The 25,093-nt window shown below is 46.5% G+C and overlaps 1 protein-coding gene across 1 annotated transcript in view; it reads left to right on the top strand.

Moving 5' to 3' along the window:
• Positions 1-9,401, top strand: part of LOC138676963 (uncharacterized) — a gene marked incomplete at its 3' end in the record, with an annotated part of 47,660 nt that extends 38,259 nt beyond the window's left edge. Inside the window, exons 2-3 of the mRNA XM_069766725.1 lie at positions 8,853-8,909; positions 9,006-9,401. Of these exons, the coding sequence (XP_069622826.1) occupies positions 8,853-8,909; positions 9,006-9,401 (453 nt within the window). The remainder of the gene's footprint in view (positions 1-8,852; positions 8,910-9,005) is intronic.
• Between the last annotated feature and the right edge of the window lie 15,692 nt (positions 9,402-25,093).

Here is a 25,093-nt window from a genome sequence, read left to right on the forward strand (position 1 = left end):
GTATCCCTGGAACCAATGTTAAAGTGCCTACAGCCCTAATTTATTATGTTAGGCCTTCGAAGCCTGTCTGCGGTCCCTCCTTCCACTAGGCCTCCACTGACCAGTCTACTGCTGCCCGTGTATCCCTGGATCCAATGTTAAAGTGCCTACATCCCTAATTTATTATGTTAGGCCTTCGAAGCCTGTCTGCGGTCTCTCCTTCCACTAGGCCTCCACTGACCAGTCTACTGCTGCCCGTGTATCCCTGGAACCAATGTTAAAGTGCCTACAGCCCTAATTTATTATGTTAGGCCTTCGAAGCCTGTCTGCGGTCCCTCCTTCCACTAGGCCTCCACTGACCAGTCTACTGCTGCCCGTGTATCCTTGGAACCAATGTTAAAATGCCTACAGCCCTAATTTATTATGTTAGGCCTTCGAAGCCTGTCTGCGGTCCCTCCTTCCACTAGGCCTCCACTGACCAGTCTACTGCTGCCCGTGTATCCCTGGAACCAATGTTAAAGTGCCTACATCCCTAATTTATTATGTTAGGCCTTCGAAGCCTGTCTGCAGTCCCTCCTTCCACTAGGCCTCCACTGACCAGTCTACTGCTGCCCGTGTATCCCTGGAACCAATGTTAAAGTGCCTACAGCCCTAATTTATTATGTTAGGCCTTCGAAGCCTGTCTGCGGTCCCTCCTTCCACTAGGCCTCCACTGACCAGTCTACTGCTGCCCGTGTATCCCTGGAACCAATGTTAAAGTGCCTACAGCCCTAATTTATTATGTTAGGCCTTCGAAGCCTGTCTGCAGTCCCTCCTTCCACTAGGCCTCCACTGACCAGTCTACTGCTGCCCGTGTATCCCTGGAACCAATGTTAAAGTGCCTACAGCCCTAATTTATTATGTTAGGCCTTCGAAGCCTGTCTGCGGTCCCTCCTTCCACTAGGCCTCCACTGACCAGTCTACTGCTGCCCGTGTATCCCTGGAACCAATGTTAAAGTGCCTACAGCCCTAATTTATTATGTTAGGCCTTCGAAGCCTGTCTGCGGTCCCTCCTTCCACTAGGCCTCCACTGACCAGTCTACTGCTGCCCGTGTATCCCTGGAACCAATGTTAAAGTGCCTACATCCCTAATTTATTATGTTAGGCCTTCGAAGCCTGTCTGTGGTCCCTCCTTCCACTAGGCCTCCACTGACCAGTCTACTGCTGCCCGTGTATCCCTGGAACCAATGTTAAAGTGCCTACAGCCCTAATTTATTATGTTAGGCCTTCGAAGCCTGTCTGCGGTCCCTCCTTCCACTAGGCCTCCACTGACCAGTCTACTGCTGCCCGTGTATCCCTGGAACCAATGTTAAAGTGCCTATAGCCCTAATTTATTATGTTAGGCCTTCGAAGCCTGTCTGCGGTCCCTCCTTCCACTAGGCCTCCACTGACCAGTCTACTGCTGCCCGTGTATCCCTGGAACCAATGTTAAAGTGCCTACATCCCTAATTTATTATGTTAGGCCTTCGAAGCCTGTCTGCGGTCCCTCCTTCCACTAGGCCTCCACTGACCAGTCTACTGCTGCCCATGTATCCCTGGAACCAATGTTAAAGTGCCTACATCCCTAATTTATTATGTTAGGCCTTCGAAGCCTGTCTGCGGTCCCTCCTTCCACTAGGCCTCCACTGACCAGTCTACTGCTGCCCGTGTATCCCTGGAACCAATGTTAAAGTGCCTACAGCCCTAATTTATTATGTTAGGCCTTCGAAGCCTGTCTGCGGTCCCTCCTTCCACTAGGCCTCCACTGACCAGTCTACTGCTGCCCGTGTATCCTTGGAACCAATGTTAAAATGCCTACAGCCCTAATTTATTATGTTAGGCCTTCGAAGCCTGTCTGCGGTCCCTCCTTCCACTAGGCCTCCACTGACCAGTCTACTGCTGCCCGTGTATCCCTGGAACCAATGTTAAAGTGCCTACATCCCTAATTTATTATGTTAGGCCTTCGAAGCCTGTCTGCGGTCCCTCCTTCCACTAGGCCTCCACTGACCAGTCTACTGCTGCCCGTGTATCCCTGGAACCAATGTTAAAGTGCCTACAGCCCTAATTTATTATGTTAGGCCTTCGAAGCCTGTCTGCGGTCCCTCCTTCCACTAGGCCTCCACTGACCAGTCTACTGCTGCCCGTGTATCCCTGGAACCAATGTTAAAGTGCCTACATCCCTAATTTATTATGTTAGGCCTTCGAAGCCTGTCTGCGGTCCCTCCTTCCACTAGGCCTCCACTGACCAGTCTACTGCTGCCCGTGTATCCCTGGAACCAATGTTAAAGTGCCTACAGCCCTAATTTATTATGTTAGGCCTTCGAAGCCTGTCTGCGGTCCCTCCTTCCACTAGGCCTCCACTGACCAGTCTACTGCTGCCCGTGTATCCCTGGAACCAATGTTAAAGTGCCTACAGCCCTAATTTATTATGTTAGGCCTTCGAAGCCTGTCTGCGGTCCCTCCTTCCACTAGGCCTCCACTGGCCAGTCTACTGCTGCCCGTGTATCCCTGGAACCAATGTTAAAGTGCCTACATCCCTAATTTATTATGTTAGGCCTTCGAAGCCTGTCTGCGGTCCCTCCTTCCACTAGGCCTCCACTGACCAGTCTACTGCTGCCCGTGTATCCCTGGAACCAATGTTAAAGTGCCTACATCCCTAATTTATTATGTTAGGCCTTCGAAGCCTGTCTGCGGTCCCTCCTTCCACTAGGCCTCCACTGACCAGTCTACTGCTGGCCGTGTACCCCTGGAATCCAGCTGAAAGTGCATGGAGCCTCCTTTTTTTCTTTGTTTTATATTTAGAAAGCCCAGATGAACTACGATGTACCACGGTTCAAGCTACCCAGTCGACATTTCTTTTGCAAGAAAAGCCATCCCAGCCCTCCACCGGCATGAAAAAGTCTGCATTGTCATAGCACTCAGGCAATCAAACAGTAGAAAGGTGCACCTGACAAGAGACGCATGGACCAGTAGGCATGTCCACAAAAAGTTACGTGTCCATTACGGCGCACTGAGTTAATGTGTTGGATGCATGGTCCACAGGGGACAGCCTACAAAGTCTGTCTGCAGTCCTTAATTAAAATTGTCCTCCGCTGACCACACCACTGCTGCACGTGTACCCCTGGAACCAATTTTAAAGTGCCTACAACCTAATTTTGTTATGTTAGTCCTACTACGCCTGTCTGCGGTCCCTCCTTCCAATACTCGTCCACTGACCACACCACTGCTGCCCGTGGACCCCTGGAACCTATTTTTAATTGCATAGAGCATCCTTTTTTTAATAGTAGGCGTACAAAGTCTGTCTGCGGTCCACTATAGAAATTGTCCTCCACTGACCAGAGCAATGCTGCCTGTGTACCCCTGTAACCTTTTTTAAACTGCAGTGAGCCACATTTTTTGTTTAAGGCCTACTACCTGTGTCTGTCTGCGCCACTCAATACAGCTGTCCTCCTCTGAAAAATCAGAGCGTCAATAGTCTTGTTTTCAGCCTCTAGGAATTTTAAAACTGCATTGGGGCTACTGCTTTGGTAGGGCCTACTAACGGTGTCTGCCGCCCCAAGGTGTGCCCCAGGTTTCCTCTCCATTGCTTCGATCTTCCTACTCTCGTTTGGTAGTTGTTGAAAACTACACTGCATTAGGCCTGCAAATTGGGTATGGGGTGTAGAGAGACGGGTGTGTTACACTCCAAGGTGTTCCCCAGGTTTCCTCTCCATTGCTTCGATCTTCCTACTCTCATTTAGTAGTTGTTGAAAAATACACAGCATTAGGCCTACAAATTGGGTATGGGGTGTAGAGAGACGGTGTGTTACACTCCAAGGTGTTCCCCAGGTTTCCTCTCCATTGCTTCTATCTTCCTACTCTCGTTTAGTAGTTGTTGAAAACTACACTGCATTAGGCCTACAAATTGGGTATGGGGTGTAGAGAGACGGTGTGTTACACTCCAAGGTGTTCCCCAGGTTTCCTCTCCATTGCTTCGATCTTCCTACTCTCGTTTAGTAGTTGTTGAAAACTACACTGCATTAGGCCTACAAATTGGGTATGGGGTGTAGAGACGGCGTCTTCCGCTCCAAGGTGTTCTCCAGGTTTCCTCTCCATTGCTTCAATCTTAAAGCTCTCGTTTAGTAGTTGTTGAAAACAACACTGCATTCGGCCTACAAGTTGGGTCTGGGTTGTAGAGATGGTGTCTTCCACTCCAAGGTGTTCTCCAGGTTTCCTCTCCATTGCTTCAATCTTCATGCTCGTCTTAAGTAGTTGTTGAAACATTACTACATTAGGCCTATAAGTTGTGTCTGGGTCGTAGAGATTGTCTGCCGCTCCAAGGTGTTCTCCGGGTTGCCACATAATCGAAGCTGCATAGAGCCTATTTTGTAATTTTACGCCTACAAAGTCTTTCTGCGGTCCCTCCTTCCAATTGTCCTCCACTGAGCACAACAATGCAGAACGTGTACCCATGTAACCTTTTTTAAACCAGCGTCGAGCCAACTTTGTGGTTTAAGGCCTACTTGTAGTGTCTGGCTGCGCCACTCAATACAGCTGTCCTCTTTACAAAAAATGACCTACAATTATCTGGTTTTCAGCCAATCGGAATTTTAAAACTGCAGTGGGCCTACTAGTTGGGTTGGGGCCTTCTATCTGTGTCTGCCGCTCCTTGCTGTTCTCCTCCACTGAACAAAGCTGTGCCGCCTGTTTACTACTCTTGCCAATTTTGAACTGCATTTAGACTACTTACAGATTTGGGCCTACTCTCTGTGTCAGCTTCTCATTCCAGTTGTCCTCCACTGAACAAAACAATGCCCCCTGGTTAGTCCTGTTACCAATTTTGAACTGCATTTAGCCCACTTTATTCTTTGGGCCTATATCTGTGTTTCCTCCTCATCCTGCCCATTGCCCAGCCAGTGATAGATGAGTCTGCTGGTACATTGACCCATAACGCAACATTCCCCGTGCACGCTACACTGCAAGATTGTGACCCTGCTGAAAGTCAGGTCCCCTTTCCCGCATACCATACCACCTTACACGGGGACAAAGAGGAAGGTGCAGATGAAGGTGCAGGTTCCTTCATCAGGTGGGGGGAGGAATACTCGTTGCTGGCGACGTCACTGCCACAGGGCCCCTCATAGTACGCAAAAGTGTTGCTGCCGGTGGGAGGCGCCCCCGCCGTGCAAACACACCGCTGTACTTTGAGGGGCCCTGTGCCAGTGCCAATGCCAACGAGTGGGCCCCCCTTGCTTGCTCAGGATCACAGCACTTGCAAAGTTGAAATGCTTGCCTCTCCCTGCTCCACTGCCGTGACGTGGTCCAGATTTACTGGGCCCACTAATTACTTGAACCAGCCTTACCCCCCACAACTTTAGCCAAATGACCCCCAATTTCAAATGCCTTCCAATTATTATAAGCTAAATTACGATTGACAAGCTTCAGTAACAAGAATGGATGTTTTTGCCATTAAAATGGGCAGTGTCGGTGTTTTCCTGGCCTCCACTCACTGCCGACTATGCTCCTCCATTGACTTGCATTGGGTTTCGTGTTTCGGTCGATCCCCGACTTTTCGCGATAATCGGCCGATTCCACTCGACTCGACTTTTAAGATAGTCGGGTTTCACGAAACACGGCTCGACTCTAAAAAGGTCAAGGTCGCTCAACCCTAGTGCAGAGTGTAGATTGATGAGAAAAAACCTTTTTTAAATTTACCAAATGGCTGTAAATGAAATAAAGAGTGAAAAATTTAAAGAGGTCTGTGTTAGGAGTCGAGTTTCCTCTGCTGCACAGGGGGAATCTCGATCCGTCTCCGCTGCGGTCTCCCATTCTCCTCCAGCCGCAGTGGAGTCTGCTCAGCAGGGACGTCGATCCCAGCGTCTCGCTCAGTCTGACTCTGTGCGAAGAGTTGCTGCTGCTTCTCCAGTCTCTGCCATTGGAGTCAGTGCTGGTCAGCGGCGAGCGGACTTCTCTGGGACTAAGTCCTTGTCTGCACGTACTGAGCATGCCCAGGGTAAGATCTCCCGTTGGAGATCGAGGGTCATGTGCTCAGGCTCTGCAGCACATTCCATTGGTCCTCTTGGCAGGTCTTGGAAGGGCAAAAGTGCTGTAGCCACTTCCTGTGCTGCAACTATATAAACTGCGCATGACCGCACGGCCATGCGCTAGTATTGTCTCATAATGTTATATGTGTGTGTGTAGATGAATGTATGTCGATGGATGAAAGCTCCTAAATATCCCTCCCTAGAGTTGTTGTCTGCTCGCGGATGTTGGTAGCTATCTAGCGCCCGACTAATCATCTGCACGATACACACATTACAGCGTCCTCTTGCTGTGTTCGCCTGTACGGCGCCGTGCGCTTGCCTTGCGCTTCCCATACCCAAGCCAGTGTGGTTGGTGGCGTCCGTCAGTGCGGCATTGCTCGCACTCCTGTGCATTTATATATTTATACTTAGTTTCCTTACACACCCAGTTGTGGTGTAGTGCCAGCGAGGGTCTAATCGGACTTCAATCCCAGTTGGGGTTAAGTACGCTGACTACTCGCTCGCGCTTTAGGTGCGGTACCGCGATCCTGTGACGCAACAGGATTGCTCCCTTCACGCTGGGTGAGGTTGAACCCACGTGTATATACTTTAGTGTACCGCCATATAGTCTGTATTTACTAGCAGCAGGTTTTCACCTGCACGGTGGACCCCGGACTGCGAACGCATCTATATCACCTTTCTTGGTGCGTTCCGCCAGTCCTAACAGAATACTAGCGCCAGGGTCTGGCTAGTAAATGATGGACGATCAGCGTTCACAGCGGTACATCCAGCAGCTGGAGGGAAGGTTGGCGGCTCTTGAGCGTTCAACTTCAGCTGTGGATGTCACTGCTGTCGCTGTTCAGGCTGCTAGTGTTGCTGCAGCCACCTTGTCCACTGCCGCTCCTGTCCCGACTCTAACTCGCCTCCCGCTTCCAGAGAAATTCTCTGGTGACAGTAAGTCTTGTAGGGGTTTCGTGAGTCAGTGCTCTATCCATCTCGAGCTTCTGGCCTCTCCCTACAGAGCGGGCTAAGGTGGGATTTATAGTGTCTCTTCTGTCGGACAGAGCGTTGCAGTGGGCTACGCCGCTATGGGAGCGTAGCGATCATGTGGTGCACAGTGCTCCGTTGTTTCTGAGCACTCTGAAACAGGTCTTTTTAGGACCTCGTGTCACCCATGATATGGCGCTCCAATTGTTGGCATTGACTCAGGGCTCGTCCTTGGTCAGTCATTTTGCCGTCCACTTCCGCATCTTAGCATCTGAGCTGGAGTGGTCGGATAAAGCCCTCATTCCAATATTTTGGAGGGGGCTGGCTGACCACGTTAAGGACGCCCTGGCCACTAGGGAGATTCCCGCCACACTGGAGGAATTAATTACTCTATCCACTTGTATTGATCTCCGTTTTCACGAGCGGAGGTTAGAGCGAGCCCAGTGTAGGCAGAGGTTTCGGCTGGCTCCCACCTTCGCCAAACCTTTGGAATCTCCAGACCAGGCTCCTGAGCCCCATGAGCCTGTGGTAGAGTCTCGAGCAGGATCTAAGTCCCGGACCGCTCGTGCACTCCAGATTTGTCATCTTTGCCAACAGTCTGGACATCTTGCCTCCAGATGTCTCCAGCGGTCGAGGAAACGTCAGCGTCTAGTGGTAGTTGGTGGAGGTGCACTAGACACGGCGACGTTTGCCTCCAAATTGTCCTTTAAGGGAACAATAACATTGGGCTCATCCTCTCACTCGGTGGAACTCTGCGTGGATTCTGGGGCGGAGGGCAATTTTATGTCTTCAGCCTTCGCCCAACGTCACGCAATTCCTCTGGTCATGCTATCTCAACCAGTAACGGTACGAGTGGTGAATGGGTCGACACTGGCCACACAGATTACACATCAAACTATCCCTTTTACTCTGTCCATGTCACCATCTCATCAGGAGATTATATCTCTACTCGTCATTCCTGAGGGAATTGATGAGGTTCTCTTGGGGATACCTTGGTTACGGTACCACTCTCCTCATATCGAGTGATCCTCTGGCAGAATTCTGGGATGGGGTGAATCATGTGGGAACAGGTGTCATCGAGAGTGCGTTCAGGTTACTACTACAGAGGTACCCGCAGATCTCTCCTCTCTCCCCAAGCAATATTGGTCTTATGCAGACGTATTCTCCAAAAAGGCAGCGGAGACTCTTCCGCTCCATCGCCCCTATGACTGTCCTATTGATCTCTTGCCTGGTGCTGAGCCTCCCCGGGGTCGAGTCTATCCATTATCTCTCCCGGAAACGGAGGCAATGTCGCAGTACATACAAGAGAATCTGGCAAGAGGGTTCATCAGGAAGTCAGTGTCACCTGCTGGGGCAGGGTTCTTTTTCGTGCAGAAGAAGAATGGAGAACTACGTCCATGCATAGACTACAGGGGTCTTAATGCTATCACAGTTAAGAACAAGTACCCTTTGCCGTTGATATCTGAGCTTTTCGATAGGCTTCGGGGAGCTAGAGTGTTTACTAAACTAGATCTGCGGGGTGCTTATAACCTGATTCGCATCCGTGAGGGGGACGAGTGGAAAACGGCATTTAACACCAGAGATGGGCACTATGAGTATCTGGTGATGCCCTTCGGGCTCTGTAATGCACCTGCCGTTTTCCAAGACTTTGTCAACGACATCTTCCGGGATATGCTTTCCACCTCGGTTGTAGTCTATCTGGATGATATTCTCATCTTTTCTCCAGATATTGACTCCCACCGGAGAGATGTTGGCAGAGTCTTCGATCTCCTACGGGCAAACTCTCTTTATGCAAAGTTGGAGAAGTGTGTGTTTGAGCAGGAGTCCTTGCCTTTCCTGGGCTATATCATCTCCGCCCAGGGATTGGCTATGGATCCTGCTAAACTACAGGCAGTGATGGACTGGCAAGAGCCCCATTCTCTTAAAGCGGTGCAGCGCTTTATGGGGTTCATAAACTATTACCGCCAGTTCATTCCCCACTTATCAACTCTGGTAGCTCCCTTGGTAGCCCTCACCAAGAAGGGAGCGAATCCCAAATTGTGGTCGGAAGAGGTCTCCAAGGCCTTCACTTCTATTAAGTCCCACTTTGCTAGCGCTCCCATCTTACATCGTCCCGATGTGGATAAGCCATTCCTACTGGAGGTGGATGCCTCGTCCGTTGGTGCTGGAGCAGTCCTCTACCAAAAGGATGCTCAAGGTCGGAAGCATCCATGCTTCTTCTTCTCCAAAACCTTCACGCCAGCGGAGAGGAACTACTCCATCGGGGACAGGGAGTTGCTAGCAATGAAGTTGGCCTTTTCGGAGTGGAGACACCTTCTGGAAGGTGCACGGTTTCCCTTCCAAGTTTACACGGACCACAAAAATTTGGTCTATTTGCAGACAGCCCAGCGGCTAAATTCTCGCCAGGCCAGATGGTCCCTGTTCTTCTCCCGGTTCCACTTTTCCCTTCATTATCTCGCCGGGGAGAAGAATATCCGTGCTGACGCTCACTCTCGCTCCCTTATGTCAACTGAGGAGGAGGAAGAGGAGCCTCGGCTTATTGTCCCTTCCGAGAGCCTGAGAACCGTGGCGCCGGTTTCGCTAGAGTCTGTGCCTTCGGGCAAGACTTTTGTGCCCATTAATTTGCGACCGGAGGTTCTCTCTTGGGCTCATTCGTCCAGGGTGGGTGGACACTTTGGGACAAAGAGGACATCTGAGCTACTGGCGAGGACGTACTGGTGGCCGCATATGGTCCGGGATGTCAGGGATTATGTTCTGGCGTGTGTCTCCTGCGCCAAAAATAAATCTCCGCGTCAAAGGCCAGCTGGTTTGCTCTATCCCTTGCCGGTGGCAGATAGGCCCTGGGAGATGGTCGGGATGGACTTTGTTGTGGGTTTGCCCAAGTCTCGCGGCTGTACCATCGTTTGGGTCATCACCGATCATTTCTCAAAAATGGTGCATTTGGTGCCGCTGCCGCGGTTACCTTCTGCACGGGCCTTGGCAGCGTTGTTCATTAGACATATCTTCTGCCTGCATGGTATGCCAGACAAAATTGTCAGTGACCGGGGTCCCCAGTTTGCGTCTCGGTTCTGGAGAGAGCTCTGTCGTCTTCTCAGTATTGAGTTGAATCTCTCTTCCGCTTATCATCCCGAGACGAATGGGTTGTTAGAGAGGGCCAACCAGACCTTGGTCACATACCTGCGACATTTTGTTTCAGCCAGGCAGGATGACTGGGCATCCTTGCTATCATGGGCAGAGTTTGCACTGAACAACGCTGTAGCCGACTCCACTGGACAAACCCCATTCCTCCTCAACTATGGTCAGCATCCACGGGTACCTGTGCCTATGCCCGTGTCTTCCGCCGACTCCAGGGTGGCAGACTGGGCTGTGGAGGCACGGGATATTTGGGACCGCACTCAGTATGCCATTCGGGCCTCTAAGGAGAGAATGAGGTCCTCCGCCGATGCTCATCGGCGCCCCGCTCCGACCTTTGCTCCTGGCGACTTGGTGTGGCTCTCCGCCCGTAACATCAGGCTGCGAGTTGAGTCCACTAAATTTGCTCCTCGCTACTTGGGCCCATTCAAGGTCCTCGAGCAGGTTAATCCTGTGGTCTATCGTTTGGCCCCTCCGCCACGCCTGGGTATCACCGACACCTTTCATGTGTACCTCTTGAAACCCGTGTATATGTCCCGGTTTTCCGAGTCATCTGCTGGGACGTCGGGTTCGTCTACGGACGATTATGAGGTGAACGCTATTTTGGGGTGCAAGGTGGTGCGTGGTAAAAAATTTTATTTGGTAGACTGGAAGGGTTATGGCCCTGAGGATAGGTCCTGGGAGCCTGTTGAGCACATTCGGGCTCCGCAGCTCATTGCTGCCTTCGAACGTAGCGAGGCCCAAGGAGGGGGGGCCCCAGGAGGGGGGGTAATGTTAGGAGTCGAGTTTCCTCTGCTGCACAGGGGGAATCTCGATCCGTCTCCGCTGCAGTCTCCCATTCTCCTCCAGCCGCAGTGGAGTCTGCTCAGCAGGGACGTCGATCCCAGCGTCTCGCTCAGTCTGACTCTGTGTGAAGAGTTGCTGCTGCTTCTCCAGTCTCTGCCATTGGAGTCAGTGCTGGTCAGCGGCGAGCGGACTTCTCTGGGACTAAGTCCTTGTCTGCACGTACTGAGCATGCCCAGGGTAAGATCTCCCGTTGGAGATCGAGGGTCATGTGCTCAGGCTCTGCAGCACATTCCATTGGTCCTCTTGGCAGGTCTTGGAAGGGCAAAAGTGCTGTAGCCACTTCCTGTGCTGCAACTATATAAACTGCGCATGACCGCACGGCCATGCGCTAGTATTGTCTCATAATGTTATATGTGTGTGTGTAGATGAATGTATGTCGATGGATGAAAGCTCCTAAATATCCCTCCCTAGAGTTGTTGTCTGCTCGCGGATGTTGGTAGCTATCTAGTGTCGGGATCACACTCAGTCGGAGCAGCCTTTGGAAGTGGTGAATCACCAGAAATAATACACAAGACACGTCTTGTATAGTGTATCACTGGGAAGTCTCTGAAGCACGCCTGCCTTCAATGTGCTATCCCTTCTTTATATAGCTGTTTCAGTAGGTTTAGTGGTTATACAAGTTTTGCATGTTTAAACAAAGAGACAAAACAGGAAAGAAAGAAAAGAAAACAGTTTCGTGGGCGGCAGTTTCACAACAAACAGTACAAAGGCAATTCCACAGACAAGAAAAACAGGATTTCATACTATAGCTAAAATGTCCTTGAATGGACAGGTCAATATTTATCACAAATTCTTTTTTTTTATTTTTGTTCATTGAGGTAATCATTTTTGTTCTGCTCTTCACACTAGCGCCCGACTAATCATCTGCACGATACACACATTACAGCGTCCTCTTGCTGTGTTCGCCTGTACGGCGCCGTGCGCTTGCCTTGCGCTTCCCATACCCAAGCCAGTGTGGTTGGTGGCGTCCGTCAGTGCGGCATTGCTCGCACTCCTGTGCATTTATATATTTATACTTAGTTTCCTTACACACCCAGTTGTGGTGTAGTGCCAGCGAGGGTCTAATCGGACTTCAATCCCAGTTGGGGTTAAGTACGCTGACTACTCGCTCGCGCTTTAGGTGCGGTACCGCGATCCTGTGACGCAACAGGATTGCTCCCTTCACGCTGGGTGAGGTTGAACCCACGTGTATATACTTTAGTGTACCGCCATATAGTCTGTATTTACTAGCAGCAGGTTTTCACCTGCACGGTGGACCACGTCTTGTATAGTGTATCACTGGGAAGTCTCTGAAGCACGCCTGCCTTCAATGTGCTATCCCTTCTTTATATAGCTGTTTCAGTAGGTTTAGTGGTTATACAAGTTTTGCATGTTTAAACAAAGAGACAAAACAGGAAAGAAAGAAAAGAAAAGAAAACAGTTTCGTGGGCGGCAGTTTCACAACAAACAGTACAAAGGCAATTCCACAGACAAGAAAAACAGGATTTCATACTATAGCTAAAATGTCCTTGAATGGACAGGTCAATATTTATCACAAATTCTTTTTTTTTATTTTTGTTCATTGAGGTAATCATTTTTGTTCTGCTCTTCACAATCCCCCCTTTGACATATTCCATTCAAAACCTTGTCGATCATTTTAGTCATTCTTTTTGTGATATTACAAAAAAAAACTTTATATTCTCGCATCCATTACACAAAATTTATTTGTGCATACCGAGATACCCTTGAGTACAACCTTGAATAATACATATATAATTACAATAACCATAACTGTATGTATTAGGCTTTGCATAATCCCGGTAACCCACCCACCGATCCCTCTGAACCAATTGGCCGGGTTAAGAAAAGAAAAGGTATCTGACCACCAGCTATCCTTATTTTGGTCATTGTCTTTGTCATACTGATCCCTGAGTCGTTGTACGTCTTTTAATTTAAATCTCATACTCATAGTACTATTCGGGTCTATATAATGACAGCAGGTGGGTCCGATGATTTGACACATACCCCCCTGTGAGGCAGTTAGGTAATCCAATACCAGGGTATGTTGGTTAGTGACTATTATAAGCTGATTCTGTACAGCTATACTAGTATTTAATATGTCCAATATATCCCAAATCTGATCATCTAGATAATCCGTGGCTCTAACTAATTTATCCCACATTTGTGTTAACATAGGATAAATAAAACTGGTACTAGCAATTTTGTTGGGAATTCCCATTTGTACTATATGCGGCCTCCCCGAGGGACGTGGTGAGTTATCTGCAGCTCTTTTATACAGTGTGTGCTTGGGCACGGCTTGCATATTCACTTGTTTATTTGAAATTATGAAAGTAGCCGGGGTTAGGCGTCCTAATGTACAAGTACCCTTTATACCTACGGGAAGCCATTTATATGCTCCTTCTCCGCATATCCAAAATGTACCCTCAGGCAGATCCCACAAAGCTGAGTGCTGCAATACCAATCTGTGAGCCAAATCCACAAAACTAGATACATTCTGAATCATACACCAAGAGGGTTTTTGTCCCAAGGGGCTACAGTACCCGGCTGCGGGATTCCCACATACATGCATTCCGTTGACATACTCATTGGATTCATTACAAACCAGGTTCCCCGGCTTACTTGTACAACTGTCTGCATCACCTTGGGGGAACAACTCAGAATGTTCCCATTTTCTATTATGTATGTATCTTTCCAATACTGTAGGTTTGAAAGCATCAGAGGAAGGGGTGGTTGTACTGAAACTGAGCTGTAGATTTTCAGTGGGGACCTGTCCTAAATCAGTTAATCCAGTCTTATTCCTAGGTACCCATTTTCCTCCCTTGAATGCTAAATATTGTAAGTTGTCTATTTTTCCTGTAAGATTGCCCTGCCACCAAGGAAATTCTACCCATCCCACAATTGGTATGGCGATTGTAGTATTCCATAGTCTAGTATTGCCAGGTTGGTTGTTGGCCAGGTTGTCTGAACAATTAGGCCAAGTGAATATTTCTTCAGCTGACACGGGAACTGCTAGAAAAGGTATACTTGTGGCTGATACTGGTGAATGGGTACAGATCCAACAATCTGCCAGGGGTTGCGTATTATTTAACAAGTCATGCACTAATTTTCTATGATGTTGTACGAATCTATTGTTCAAAGGGGCTAGAGAATTCAGTCTTTCCCATGCCTCCGTTGAGGTTAACATTATTAACATCAATATCATGAGTCTTATACTGCTTTTTTGCAATGGCTTGCATGTATCCATGATGCCTTTCCTTCAAGCTTGACTGCTGTTGGAGTTGTTAACAGGACTTGGAAAGGTCCGTCAAATCTCGGTTCCAGAGTCTTTCTGGTATGTCTTTTCACGTAGACTTGATCACCAGGTTCCAACTTGTGGCCTCCTTCGAGATTTTCTGGATCTGGAAAGGAAGCAAAAACTTGCGAATGCACTTTAGTTAAACGTTTTTGTAATTCTTGTACATAAGCAGTTAAAGTCTCAGTATTCAACATCAGTTGTTGTGGAAAATAACAACCCAAATTTGCTGCTCTACCAAAAAGAATCTCATGTGGTGACAGCTTAGCCTTCCCCCTTGGGGTGTTTCGGATGGAATACAGGGCAAGTGGTAGACACTCGGTCCAAGGCTTTCCTGTTTCTGCCATGGCCTTCTGGATTTTTAATTTTATTGTCCCATTTAATCTTTCCACTTTACCTGAACTCTGTGGATGATATGGAGTGTGAAACTGGTTTTCTACTCCCAACATTTTCATAACATTCTGGAATATTTCCCCAGTAAAATGGGTACCCCTATCTGACTCGATCACTTCAGGCATGTTGTAACGGGGTATCAGTTCATGTGCTATTTTAATGGCAGTAGTTTTTGCTGAGGCTTTACGAACTGGCCTCTGGCCACCCTGAGAACATGTCCACACACAAGCACATATTCGTATCCATTGTACCTAGGAAGTTGGATGTAGTCGATCTGGAGTCTTTGAAAGGGATACAGTGGTCTTACATGATGCTTGGTTGGGGTTTTAATGGCCTGACCTGGATTGTGTGCCAGGCATATAGCGCATGCAGCACACATGTTCCGAGCAAAATTACCAAAGCCTGGAGCCAACCACCTTTCTTTTACCTTGAGCGTCATACCATTTGCCGACACATGCGTGGGTAGGTGGAGGTCACTTGCCACTGCGGGGTACCAGGCTCTGGGTAAACACAACAAAGTTCCTTTTTTCCATAATCCTTGCTGATCTTCTGCCCCTTTTTTCTGCCACTGCCCTCGTTCTTCGTCGTCTACCTGTTTCTGAGCTTCCTTCAATCTTTCCTCATCATGTTCAGAGCTATCTAGTGTGTGGGCTTGATGTAAGGGTTTACGTACTGCCTGTTTTGCTGCCTTATCGGCTTTATCGTTACCCCTGGCTTCCTCGGTGTCGAGTCTCACATGTGCAGCTACCTTTATCACCGCTATTTCTTTAGTTTCTTGTGCTGCCTCCAGAATCTGTCTAATGAGGGAGGCATGTTTAACAGGTTGGCCTGAAGCAGTCATATAACCTCTGGCTCTCCATATTACGCCAAAATCGAAAATAATGCCATGTGCATATCTAGAATCAGTGTATATGTTTGCTGTCTGATCTTTGGCTATTTTTAGAGCTTCAACTAATGCCGTAAGTTCTGCTTCTTGTGCAGACTGATTAGCAGGGAGAGGTTCTGCTTTCAGCACTTCATGCTGAGTTACTACCGCATAACCTGTATGAAATTGTCCATTCATATCTGCATATCTACTGCCATCTATGAAAAGTTCAAATGTAGCATTACAGAGTGGCTTGTCACGTACATTACATAAGCCCTGAGTCTCTTGTTCCATTAATTGTACACAATCATGCATTGACTTTGATGGGTCAAAGGAGTTGGAGAGTGCAGTTTCAAAGGAGTTGGAGAGTGCAGTTTCTTCAGGTATGGTACCCCCCTCAGACTCTAAAGGGAGCAAAGACGCGAGATTAAGAGTCTGAATCCTGGCAAAGGAAATGTTGGGCGGCAGTAGTAGGGAACATTGGAGACGGAGGTGTCTGGCCATTGAAATATGTTTAGGTTGGACCTGGTTAAGAATGCCATGTACATCATGAGTGGTCTGAACTAGAAGTGGGTGATCAAGAACAATCTCAGAAGCTTTATCTAATAACAGTGAAATTGCGGCTACTACTCTTACACAAGAAGGTGCGGCTCTAGCTACAGGGTCCAGATGAGCTGATATGTATGCCACAGGTCTCTGTTTGTTTCCATGTTTTTGTGTGAGCACCCCTGTAGCATGTGAGGATATCTCAGCTGCCATCAATTGAAAAGGTTTAGTGTAGTCTGGGAGTCCCAAAGCCAGAGCTGATACCAGTGCTGTTTTCAAAGAGGAAAATGACTGTTTAGCCTCTTCACTGAGTGAATATGGTGTGTTGGCAATACAGTCATATAAAGGCTGCATGAGTTGACTTGCATGTATGATCCACTGTCTACAGTGTGAAACAATACCTAGGAAAGCACGCAGCTGTTTGTGATTCCTGGGTTCAAGCATGTTACGTATGGCTTCCGTACGTTGAGGTGTGAGGTGTCTGATGCCCTGTGATATGCAGTGACCTAAAAACACGACTGTTTGTTGACAAGCCTGGAGTTTCTGTCTATTTACTTTACAGCCTTCTTGCGCTAGGAAAATTAAGAAATTAACAGTTGAGGTAACTGCCGTCTGCTCATCAGGGCAACAAATAAGTAAGTCATCTACATACTGTAGAATGACTACTCCTGGTTCTGGAATGAAATTTTTTAGCACGGTCTGCATTGCTTCAGAGTACAAAGTTGGTGAGTGTACCATACCTTGTGGCAATCTTGTCCATGCTAATTGTTTACCCTTGAATGTAAAGGCAAACAAATGCCAACAGTTCTTATGTAGTGGCACAGAAAAAAATGCGTTTGATAAGTCAATTACCGTAAAATATGCAGCAGTGCTGGGAATTTGAGACAGTAAGGTATGAGGATTCGGTACCACAGGGGTGACCGGTGCCAAAACCTTATTGATTTCCCGTAAGTCGTGCACCATGCGATATTTCACCATAGTTTCTTTGGAGGACACTTTCTTTTTAACAGGATATAAGGGTGTATTGGCGGGTGACCTTATTTCTACCAAAACACCTTGTAACACATAATCCTGAATTTGTTGAGAAATCGCCTGTTCTTGCTGGGCGCTGATGGGGTATTGCCTAAGCTGAGGTAATATGGTTCCCGGGGCAGTTTCTAACAGTATAGGAGCTACTGATAAAAATCCTACATCAGTGTCTCCTTTTGCCCATAGGCTGTCAGGAACCCGAGACAAGTCAATTTTTGCTTGTTGAGTGTAAATTTCGGGAAAATCCTCCATTGCCTGTATTCTAACATATGGTTCCAGAGTTTCTGCATCTTCAGGGATGGTCAGCATAACTGTGCCATCTTCTCTAAAATGGATGTTTGCATGCATTTTACTTAAGACATCAGTACCCAACGAGCAGGTAGGTGCACCTTTAGCAAATAAAAATTTGGATACAAAAGTTTTAGGGCCAAAGCTCACATTTAAAGGTTTTGTAAAGGGCAACGCCTGAATTTTACCATCATACCCTTCTGCATATGTAACCTTTGAGGATATATTGTCAGGATATGGTAAAAAGTCCTGATTTAAAATGGAGGATGTTGCTCCCGTATCTATCAGAAAAGGTACATTTTTACCCTCAACTTCAACTTGTATTATTGGTCTTCTAGAAGGAAGAGAGACCTGCATAACTTTCAGTCATTCTGAGCTGTCTGTTTGATCAGGCACTGGGTTATTTATCCTATTTTTGGGTACAAAGGTTCCTGAATCTATATCTGCTTTTCTCTTCCTACATTCCCTTTGGAAATGTCCTGGCTTCTTACAGTAATGACAAGTAAACTTTTGATTAGCAGAGCCAGTATTAGCCTGTGCAATTCTTTACTGGCTTAGAATTTTCTCTTAAGTCCATTTCTATCCCTACAGCTTTCTGTCTAGCCAGGTGTGGGTCTTCCAAGGTTCTCCAATCAGGGGTTGCGGCCTTAAGCTTTTCCTTCACTTTTGGAGACAATCCATCTATAAAGGTTTTTGTAACTAACCTCATCATTCCTGGAGCGGTTAGATCCATGCCTTCATCTCTGAAATTATTTTCTACACTTAGATAATATTCGTCTACTGATTGTCCAGATTTCTGAGCCACCACTCCCGTTGTTCCTCTCTGCCTCTGTCTCTCCCTCATGAAAACCATTAAGTGATCTACAAATTGTGTACCTGATTCTATCGTTTGTAAGGCACCATCTCCTGCTTGGGGCCTATGTACCTGTAGATTTGCTAATAGCTCCTGGAAGAGTCCAGGAGTCAATTTCATTCTACATAATTCTTCTCCATCTGCCCAAACTCCAGCGTGAGTCTGCATAATTTGCTGTATATATTGTGCAAATCTAACTGGACACTGGGTGGGATCTGGTGCGTTATGCAAGAGAGACATGCCTTCAGCGGGGGACCAAGGGAAATATTGTCGAGTTTGGTGATATCTAGTTCCCATTACTCCGTCAGCACCAGGTTCCCTAAAGGGTCTTGGTACTACCCTAACAGGGGCAAGTACAGCGCCATGTCTAGGTGTACCACAGGCTAGGCAATCATTTCTCCAGTCTGGATTTTGTTGTCCACAGTGCGGACATACCCATCCTCCTGGTCCGGCTAAACTTTGAGGTGGTGTTTGGAGAAAAGATGGGGCATGTGGGTTAAGGTATGGGGGTGGGGTATTTTTAGATTCCACATTTTGTTTTTCTCCACAGCCTGTGGGTCTAATACACCACTTTTTACTCTGTTGATTATATGTCCATCCCTCATTTTCTGCTACCCTAGAGACATCAATCAATGCTTGGATCTGATCTATCCATTTCTTGTCTCTGATTATGCCTTTTTTCCTTTCCTGAATTCCTTCCCATAGTTTTCTACTAAAAGCTTCTGCCCTAGTAACTCCAAACTTACTAAAAATCTTTTTCAGCCCCTTAGTGGCATCTTCACCACTTCTCTCCTTTATGATAGTATAGATATCTAATTCTTCTGGTTCCGACTTTGTTTGCTTATTCCCCATTTTCTTATCCTGAGCTTTCTTGCCCTAGGTGGCGTTTGGGTATGAGAATACCTCGTTACCTTCTTCCTAAGGAGCTAGGATGTCTTTTTCTTGCCCTAGGTGGCGTTTGGGTATGAGAATACCTCGTTACCTTCTTCCTAAGGAGCTAGGATGTTTAAACTGTGTTGATGTAAGAAAATCCTGATTCCTACACCTATAGCAAACAACACAAATGCAACCAGACAGAAAAAGAAAAAGAACATACAACGTATCTTGTCCCAGGCTAATTTATCTGTCCTGGGCTTATACTATCACATACAACGTATTCTTGTCCCAGGCTAATTTATCTGTCCTGGGCTCATACTATCATACACTTATCCGTTACCAGGTTTTTCTCAAAGACAGGATCAGAGATTGAACATAGGTGCGGAGGTCTCCCCGAAAGGACGCAACCACGTTGCCCAGTGGGACAGTCACTTCTTCTGTTTCAACCCCCTGGGCGGCTTATAGGGCTATTCCCAACTTCCACACACCTTCTATTCACATTCACTCTCATTCAATGCCGTACTCCGTGAGGTGATCAATTCCTAAATAGTTCAAGAACCCGAGCTATAGGTATCCTCCTCTACTAGAACTACCCGCTAAAGAACACGACACAGAAAATCTTACGGACAGTGCAGGGCAGATATAAGAGATCTAACAGTGTCTCTTACCTGGCCAGGTTTTTGTTCATCTGCCGTCCATTATCCCAGATTCTCTTTTCGTTCGTATTCTGCCGGTGTTCTTGAAGGAATACACAGACCTCGGGTCCCTGTTCAGGCGCCAGGAAATGTCGGGATCACACTCAGTCGGAGCAGCCTTTGGAAGTGGTGAATCACCAGAAATAATACACAAGACACGTCTTGTATAGTGTATCACTGGGAAGTCTCTGAAGCACGCCTGCCTTCAATGTGCTATCCCTTCTTTATATAGCTGTTTCAGTAGGTTTAGTGGTTATACAAGTTTTGCATGTTTAAACAAAGAGACAAAACAGGAAAGAAAGAAAAGAAAACAGTTTCGTGGGCGGCAGTTTCACAACAAACAGTACAAAGGCAATTCCACAGACAAGAAAAACAGGATTTCATACTATAGCTAAAATGTCCTTGAATGGACAGGTCAATATTTATCACAAATTCTTTTTTTTTATTTTTGTTCATTGAGGTAATCATTTTTGTTCTGCTCTTCACACTAGCGCCCGACTAATCATCTGCACGATACACACATTACAGCGTCCTCTTGCTGTGTTCGCCTGTACGGCGCCGTGCGCTTGCCTTGCGCTTCCCATACCCAAGCCAGTGTGGTTGGTGGCGTCCGTCAGTGCGGCATTGCTCGCACTCCTGTGCATTTATATATTTATACTTAGTTTCCTTACACACCCAGTTGTGGTGTAGTGCCAGCGAGGGTCTAATCGGACTTCAATCCCAGTTGGGGTTAAGTACGCTGACTACTCGCTCGCGCTTTAGGTGCGGTACCGCGATCCTGTGACGCAACAGGATTGCTCCCTTCACGCTGGGTGAGGTTGAACCCACGTGTATATACTTTAGTGTACCGCCATATAGTCTGTATTTACTAGCAGCAGGTTTTCACCTGCACGGTGGACCCCGGACTGCGAACGCATCTATATCACCTTTCTTGGTGCGTTCTGCCAGTCCTAACAGTCTGAATTCTTTCCGTACCCACTATATGCCTGGAATTATTGGCCACTGTGTCATTGCTTTAATGTCTACATAGTAAATGTTACTAAGGCTCCTTTTCTAGGCCTTTATAGTATTACAGTGCTTTTGTGAGCAGTTAATATATAGATAACTAGATGGTGGCCCGATTTTAACGCATCGGGTATTCTAGAATATGCATGTCCACGTAGTATATTGCACAGCCCACGTAGTATATTGGCCAGCCACGTAGTATATTGCCCAACCACGTAGTATATTGTCCAGCCACGTATTATATTACCCAGCTACGTAGTATATTGCCCAGCTACGTAGTATATTGCCCAGTGACGTAGAATATTGCCCAGTGACGTAGTATATTGCCCAGCCACATAGTATATTGCCCAGCCACATACAGGTCCTTCTCAAAAAATTAGCATATAGTGTTAAATTTCATTATTTACCATAATGTAATGATTACAATTAAACTTTCATATATTATAGATTCATTATCCACCAACTGAAATTTGTCAGGTCTTTTATTGTTTTAATACTGATGATTTTGGCATACAACTCCTGATAACCCAAAAAACCTGTCTCAATAAATTAGCATATTTCACCCATCCAATCAAATAAAAGTGTTTTTTAATAACAAACAAAAAAACCAACAAATAATAATGTTCAGTTATGCACTCAATACTTGGTCGGGAATCCTTTGGCAGAAATGACTGCTTCAATGCGGCGTGGCATGGAGGCAATCAGCCTGTGACACTGCTGAGATGTTATGGAGGCCCAGGATGATTCAATAGCGGCCTTAAGCTCATCCAGAGTGTTGGGTCTTGCGTCTCTCAACTTTCTCTTCACAATATCCCACAGATTCTCTATGGGGTTCAGGTCAGGAGAGTTGGCAGGCCAATTGAGCACAGTAATACCATGGTCAGTAAACCATTTACCAGTGGTTTTGGCACTGTGAGCAGGTGCCAGGTCGTGCTGAAAAATGAAATCTTCATCTCCATAAAGCATTTCAGCCGATGGAAGCATGAAGTGCTCCAAGATCTCCTGATAGCTAGCTGCATTGACCCTGCCCTTGATGAAACACAGTGGACCAACACCAGCAGCTGACATGGCACCCCACACCATCACTGACTGTGGGTACTTGACACTGGACTTCAGGCATTTTGGCATTTCCTTCTCCCCAGTCTTCCTCCAGACTCTGGCACCTTGATTTCCGAATGACATGCAAAATTTGCTGTCATCAGAAAAAAGTACTTGGGACCACTTAGCAACAGTCCAGTGCTGCTTCTCTGTAGCTCAAAAGTGGCTTTGCCTGGGGAATGCGGCACCTGTAGCACATTTCCTGCACACGCCTGTGCACGGTGGCTCTGGATGTTTCCACATCAGACTCAGTCCACTGCTTCCTCAGGTTCCCCAAGGTCTGGAATCGGTCCTTCTCCACAATCTTCCTCAGGGTCCGGTCTCCTCTTCTCGTTGTACAGCGTTTTCTGCCACATTGTTTCCTTCCAACAGACTTACCATTGAGGTGCCTTGATACAGTACTCTGGGAACAGCCTATTTGTTGAGAAATTTCTTTCTGGGTCTTACCCTCTTGCTTGAGGGTGTCAATGATGGCCTTCTTGACATCTGTCAGGTCGCTAGTCTTACCCATGATGGGGGTTTTGAGTAATGAACCAGGCAGGGAGTTTATAAAAGCCTCAGGTATCTTTTGCATGTGTTTAGAGTTAATTAGTTGATTCAGAAGATTAGGGTAATAGGTCGTTTAGAGAACCTTTTCTTGATATGCTAATTTATTGAGACAGGTTTTTTGGGTTATCAGGAGTTGTATGCCAAAATCATCAGTATTAAAACAATAAAAGACCTGACAAATTTCAGTTGGTGGATAATGAATCTATAATATATGAAAGTTTAATTGTAATCATTACATTATGGTAAATAATGAAATTTAACACTATATGCTAATTTTTTGAGAAGGACCTGTAGTATATTGCCCAGTCATGTAGTATATTGCACAGTCACGTAGTATATTGCCCAGTGATGTAGTATATTGCCCAGCCACGTAGTATATTGCCCAGCCACGTAGTATATTGCCCAGCCATGTAGTATATTGCCCAGTCACGTAGTATATTGCCCAGTCATGTAGTATATTGCCCAGTGACGTAGTATATTGCCCAGTCACGTAGTATATTGCCCAGTGACGTAGTATATTGCCCAGTGACGTAGTATATTGCCCAGCCACATAGTATATTTCCCAGCCACGTAGTATATTGCCCAGTCACGTAGTATATTGCCCAGTGACGTAGTATATTGCCCAGTGACGTAGTATATTGCCCAGCCACATAGTATATTGCCCAGCCACATAGTATATTGCCCAGTCACGTAGTATATTGTCCAGTCACGTAGTATATTGCCCAGTCACGTAGTATATTGCCCAGCCATGTAGTATATTGCCCAGTGACGTAGTATATTGCCCAGCCACATAGTATACAGCACAGAGCCACGTAGTATACAGCACAGACACGTAGTATACTGCCCAGTCACATAGTATATTGGACAGTCACGTAGTATATTGCCCAGCTACGTAGTAAATTGTCCAGCCACGTATGTAACAGGTTAAAAAATAAACATATAGTCACTTTCTGAGGGCCCCTTGTAGTGCTGTCGCCTGTGTGCGGTGCACGTGGCAGCTTCCGGTCACAGGGTTGGTATGAGCGCAGGACCTGTGATGATGTCGCGGTCACATGACCGTGATGTCATGGCAGGTCCTTCTTGCATAGCATCCTTAGCACCGGAACCTGCCGCTTGCACTGCGGAGGACAGGACGCCACATCGGAGGGTGAGAATAACCTTTCTTTTTATTATTCTTATTTGTAAAATTAGATCTTTTAACTATTGATGCTGCATACGCAGCATCAATAGTAAAAAGTTGGTCACACAGGGTTAATAGCTGCGTACCCGGGGTGCGTTACACCGCGCTCCGGTAACGCTGCCATTAACCCTGTGTGAGGGCTGACTGGAGGGGAGTATGGAGCGGGCACTGACTGCGGGGAGGAAAGAGCGGCCATATTGCCGCCGGACTGTGGCCGACGCTGATTGGTCGTGGCAATGGTTGTGGGCGTTTGCCACGACCAATCAGCGACTTGGATTTCCATGACAGACAGAGGCCGCGACCAATGAATATCCGTGACAGACAGAAAGACAGGCAGAAAAACAGACAGAAAGACAAACAGACCCTTAGTGACCCTTAGACAATTATATAGTAGATAATGAACTGTTATATATTTAAAAATTGAATGAGGCAATCAGAATAGGGACATAGCACTAATGGCATCTTGTAAATCAAAAACTTCTAGAAATGTCTCTGTTGAGCACAGATTTTGATTTCACAATTTACTGATTGTCTCCCTAGAGATTGATGTAATTCTGTCATTTCATTTCAAGTTGCGACAATCTTTCATCCAAACTTCCTTTCCTGAATCCTATAGGGTTTTCTGTTTTCTTATAGTCAATGTCCTAACAATGGTATTTTACAGAGGTTGATGTTTTTTGAAAAAAGAAATAAACGGTAAAAGAATTAAAGTTTTCCTAGCTGTTCTTTAGGGGAAAGAGGCAATATCTTAGGAAAAGAGGAGCGATGCTCATCAACCGTACCTGAAGGTGAAAGTGAGGTTTAGTTGACATGAAGAGAATCAGCTAAGACCATGTCTCTGCTACCTCTATGATGCGATTTTAGCATTTTATCTAATCCATATGATTCAGTCTGAGATCTAATTTGAGTATTGTAGAGTAGGCTTCAGATGAAGATACACAATGAGTTCTGAGACTGCCCTATTCAGAGCAGAACTTCTGACGTCTGTGAGCTCACTGAGCTGTGGACCTGATGACAGTCATACCTGTGACTCTCCCTCTCTCCATCTGCCTATTGTCACCGTCTTCTCACCCTCTCCCACCTTCTCCTTCTTTCCATCTGTCAGTACGAACTCACTTCTAATTTTATCTGCCCTTAACCCCCTTATGTATCATTTTTTCTTCATTGTAATTGTGTTTAGCATTATTTTTATCAACGTTGACTGTAATTGGAATACATTAGAAATAAAGGTAGGGAATGAAATGAAGTGTTTTCATTGACCTGATTAGTTTCTTTAAACAGGTTTCAAGACCGAGAATTTTGTAAAACACATCATAAAATAGATGTTCCTATTGTATTAATAATCACTGGTAAGAATTTTCAGCGGGTTACACATTTTAAGGGAAAAATGATAAGATACTTTAGATAATCTATGATATGATTGTTTTATGGATGTTTTGGAGATATCTACAATGTCATCCTCT

The sequence above is a fragment of the Ranitomeya imitator genome, chromosome 1 (genome assembly GCF_032444005.1).
Source record: "Ranitomeya imitator isolate aRanImi1 chromosome 1, aRanImi1.pri, whole genome shotgun sequence".
NCBI lineage: Eukaryota > Metazoa > Chordata > Amphibia > Anura > Dendrobatidae > Ranitomeya > Ranitomeya imitator.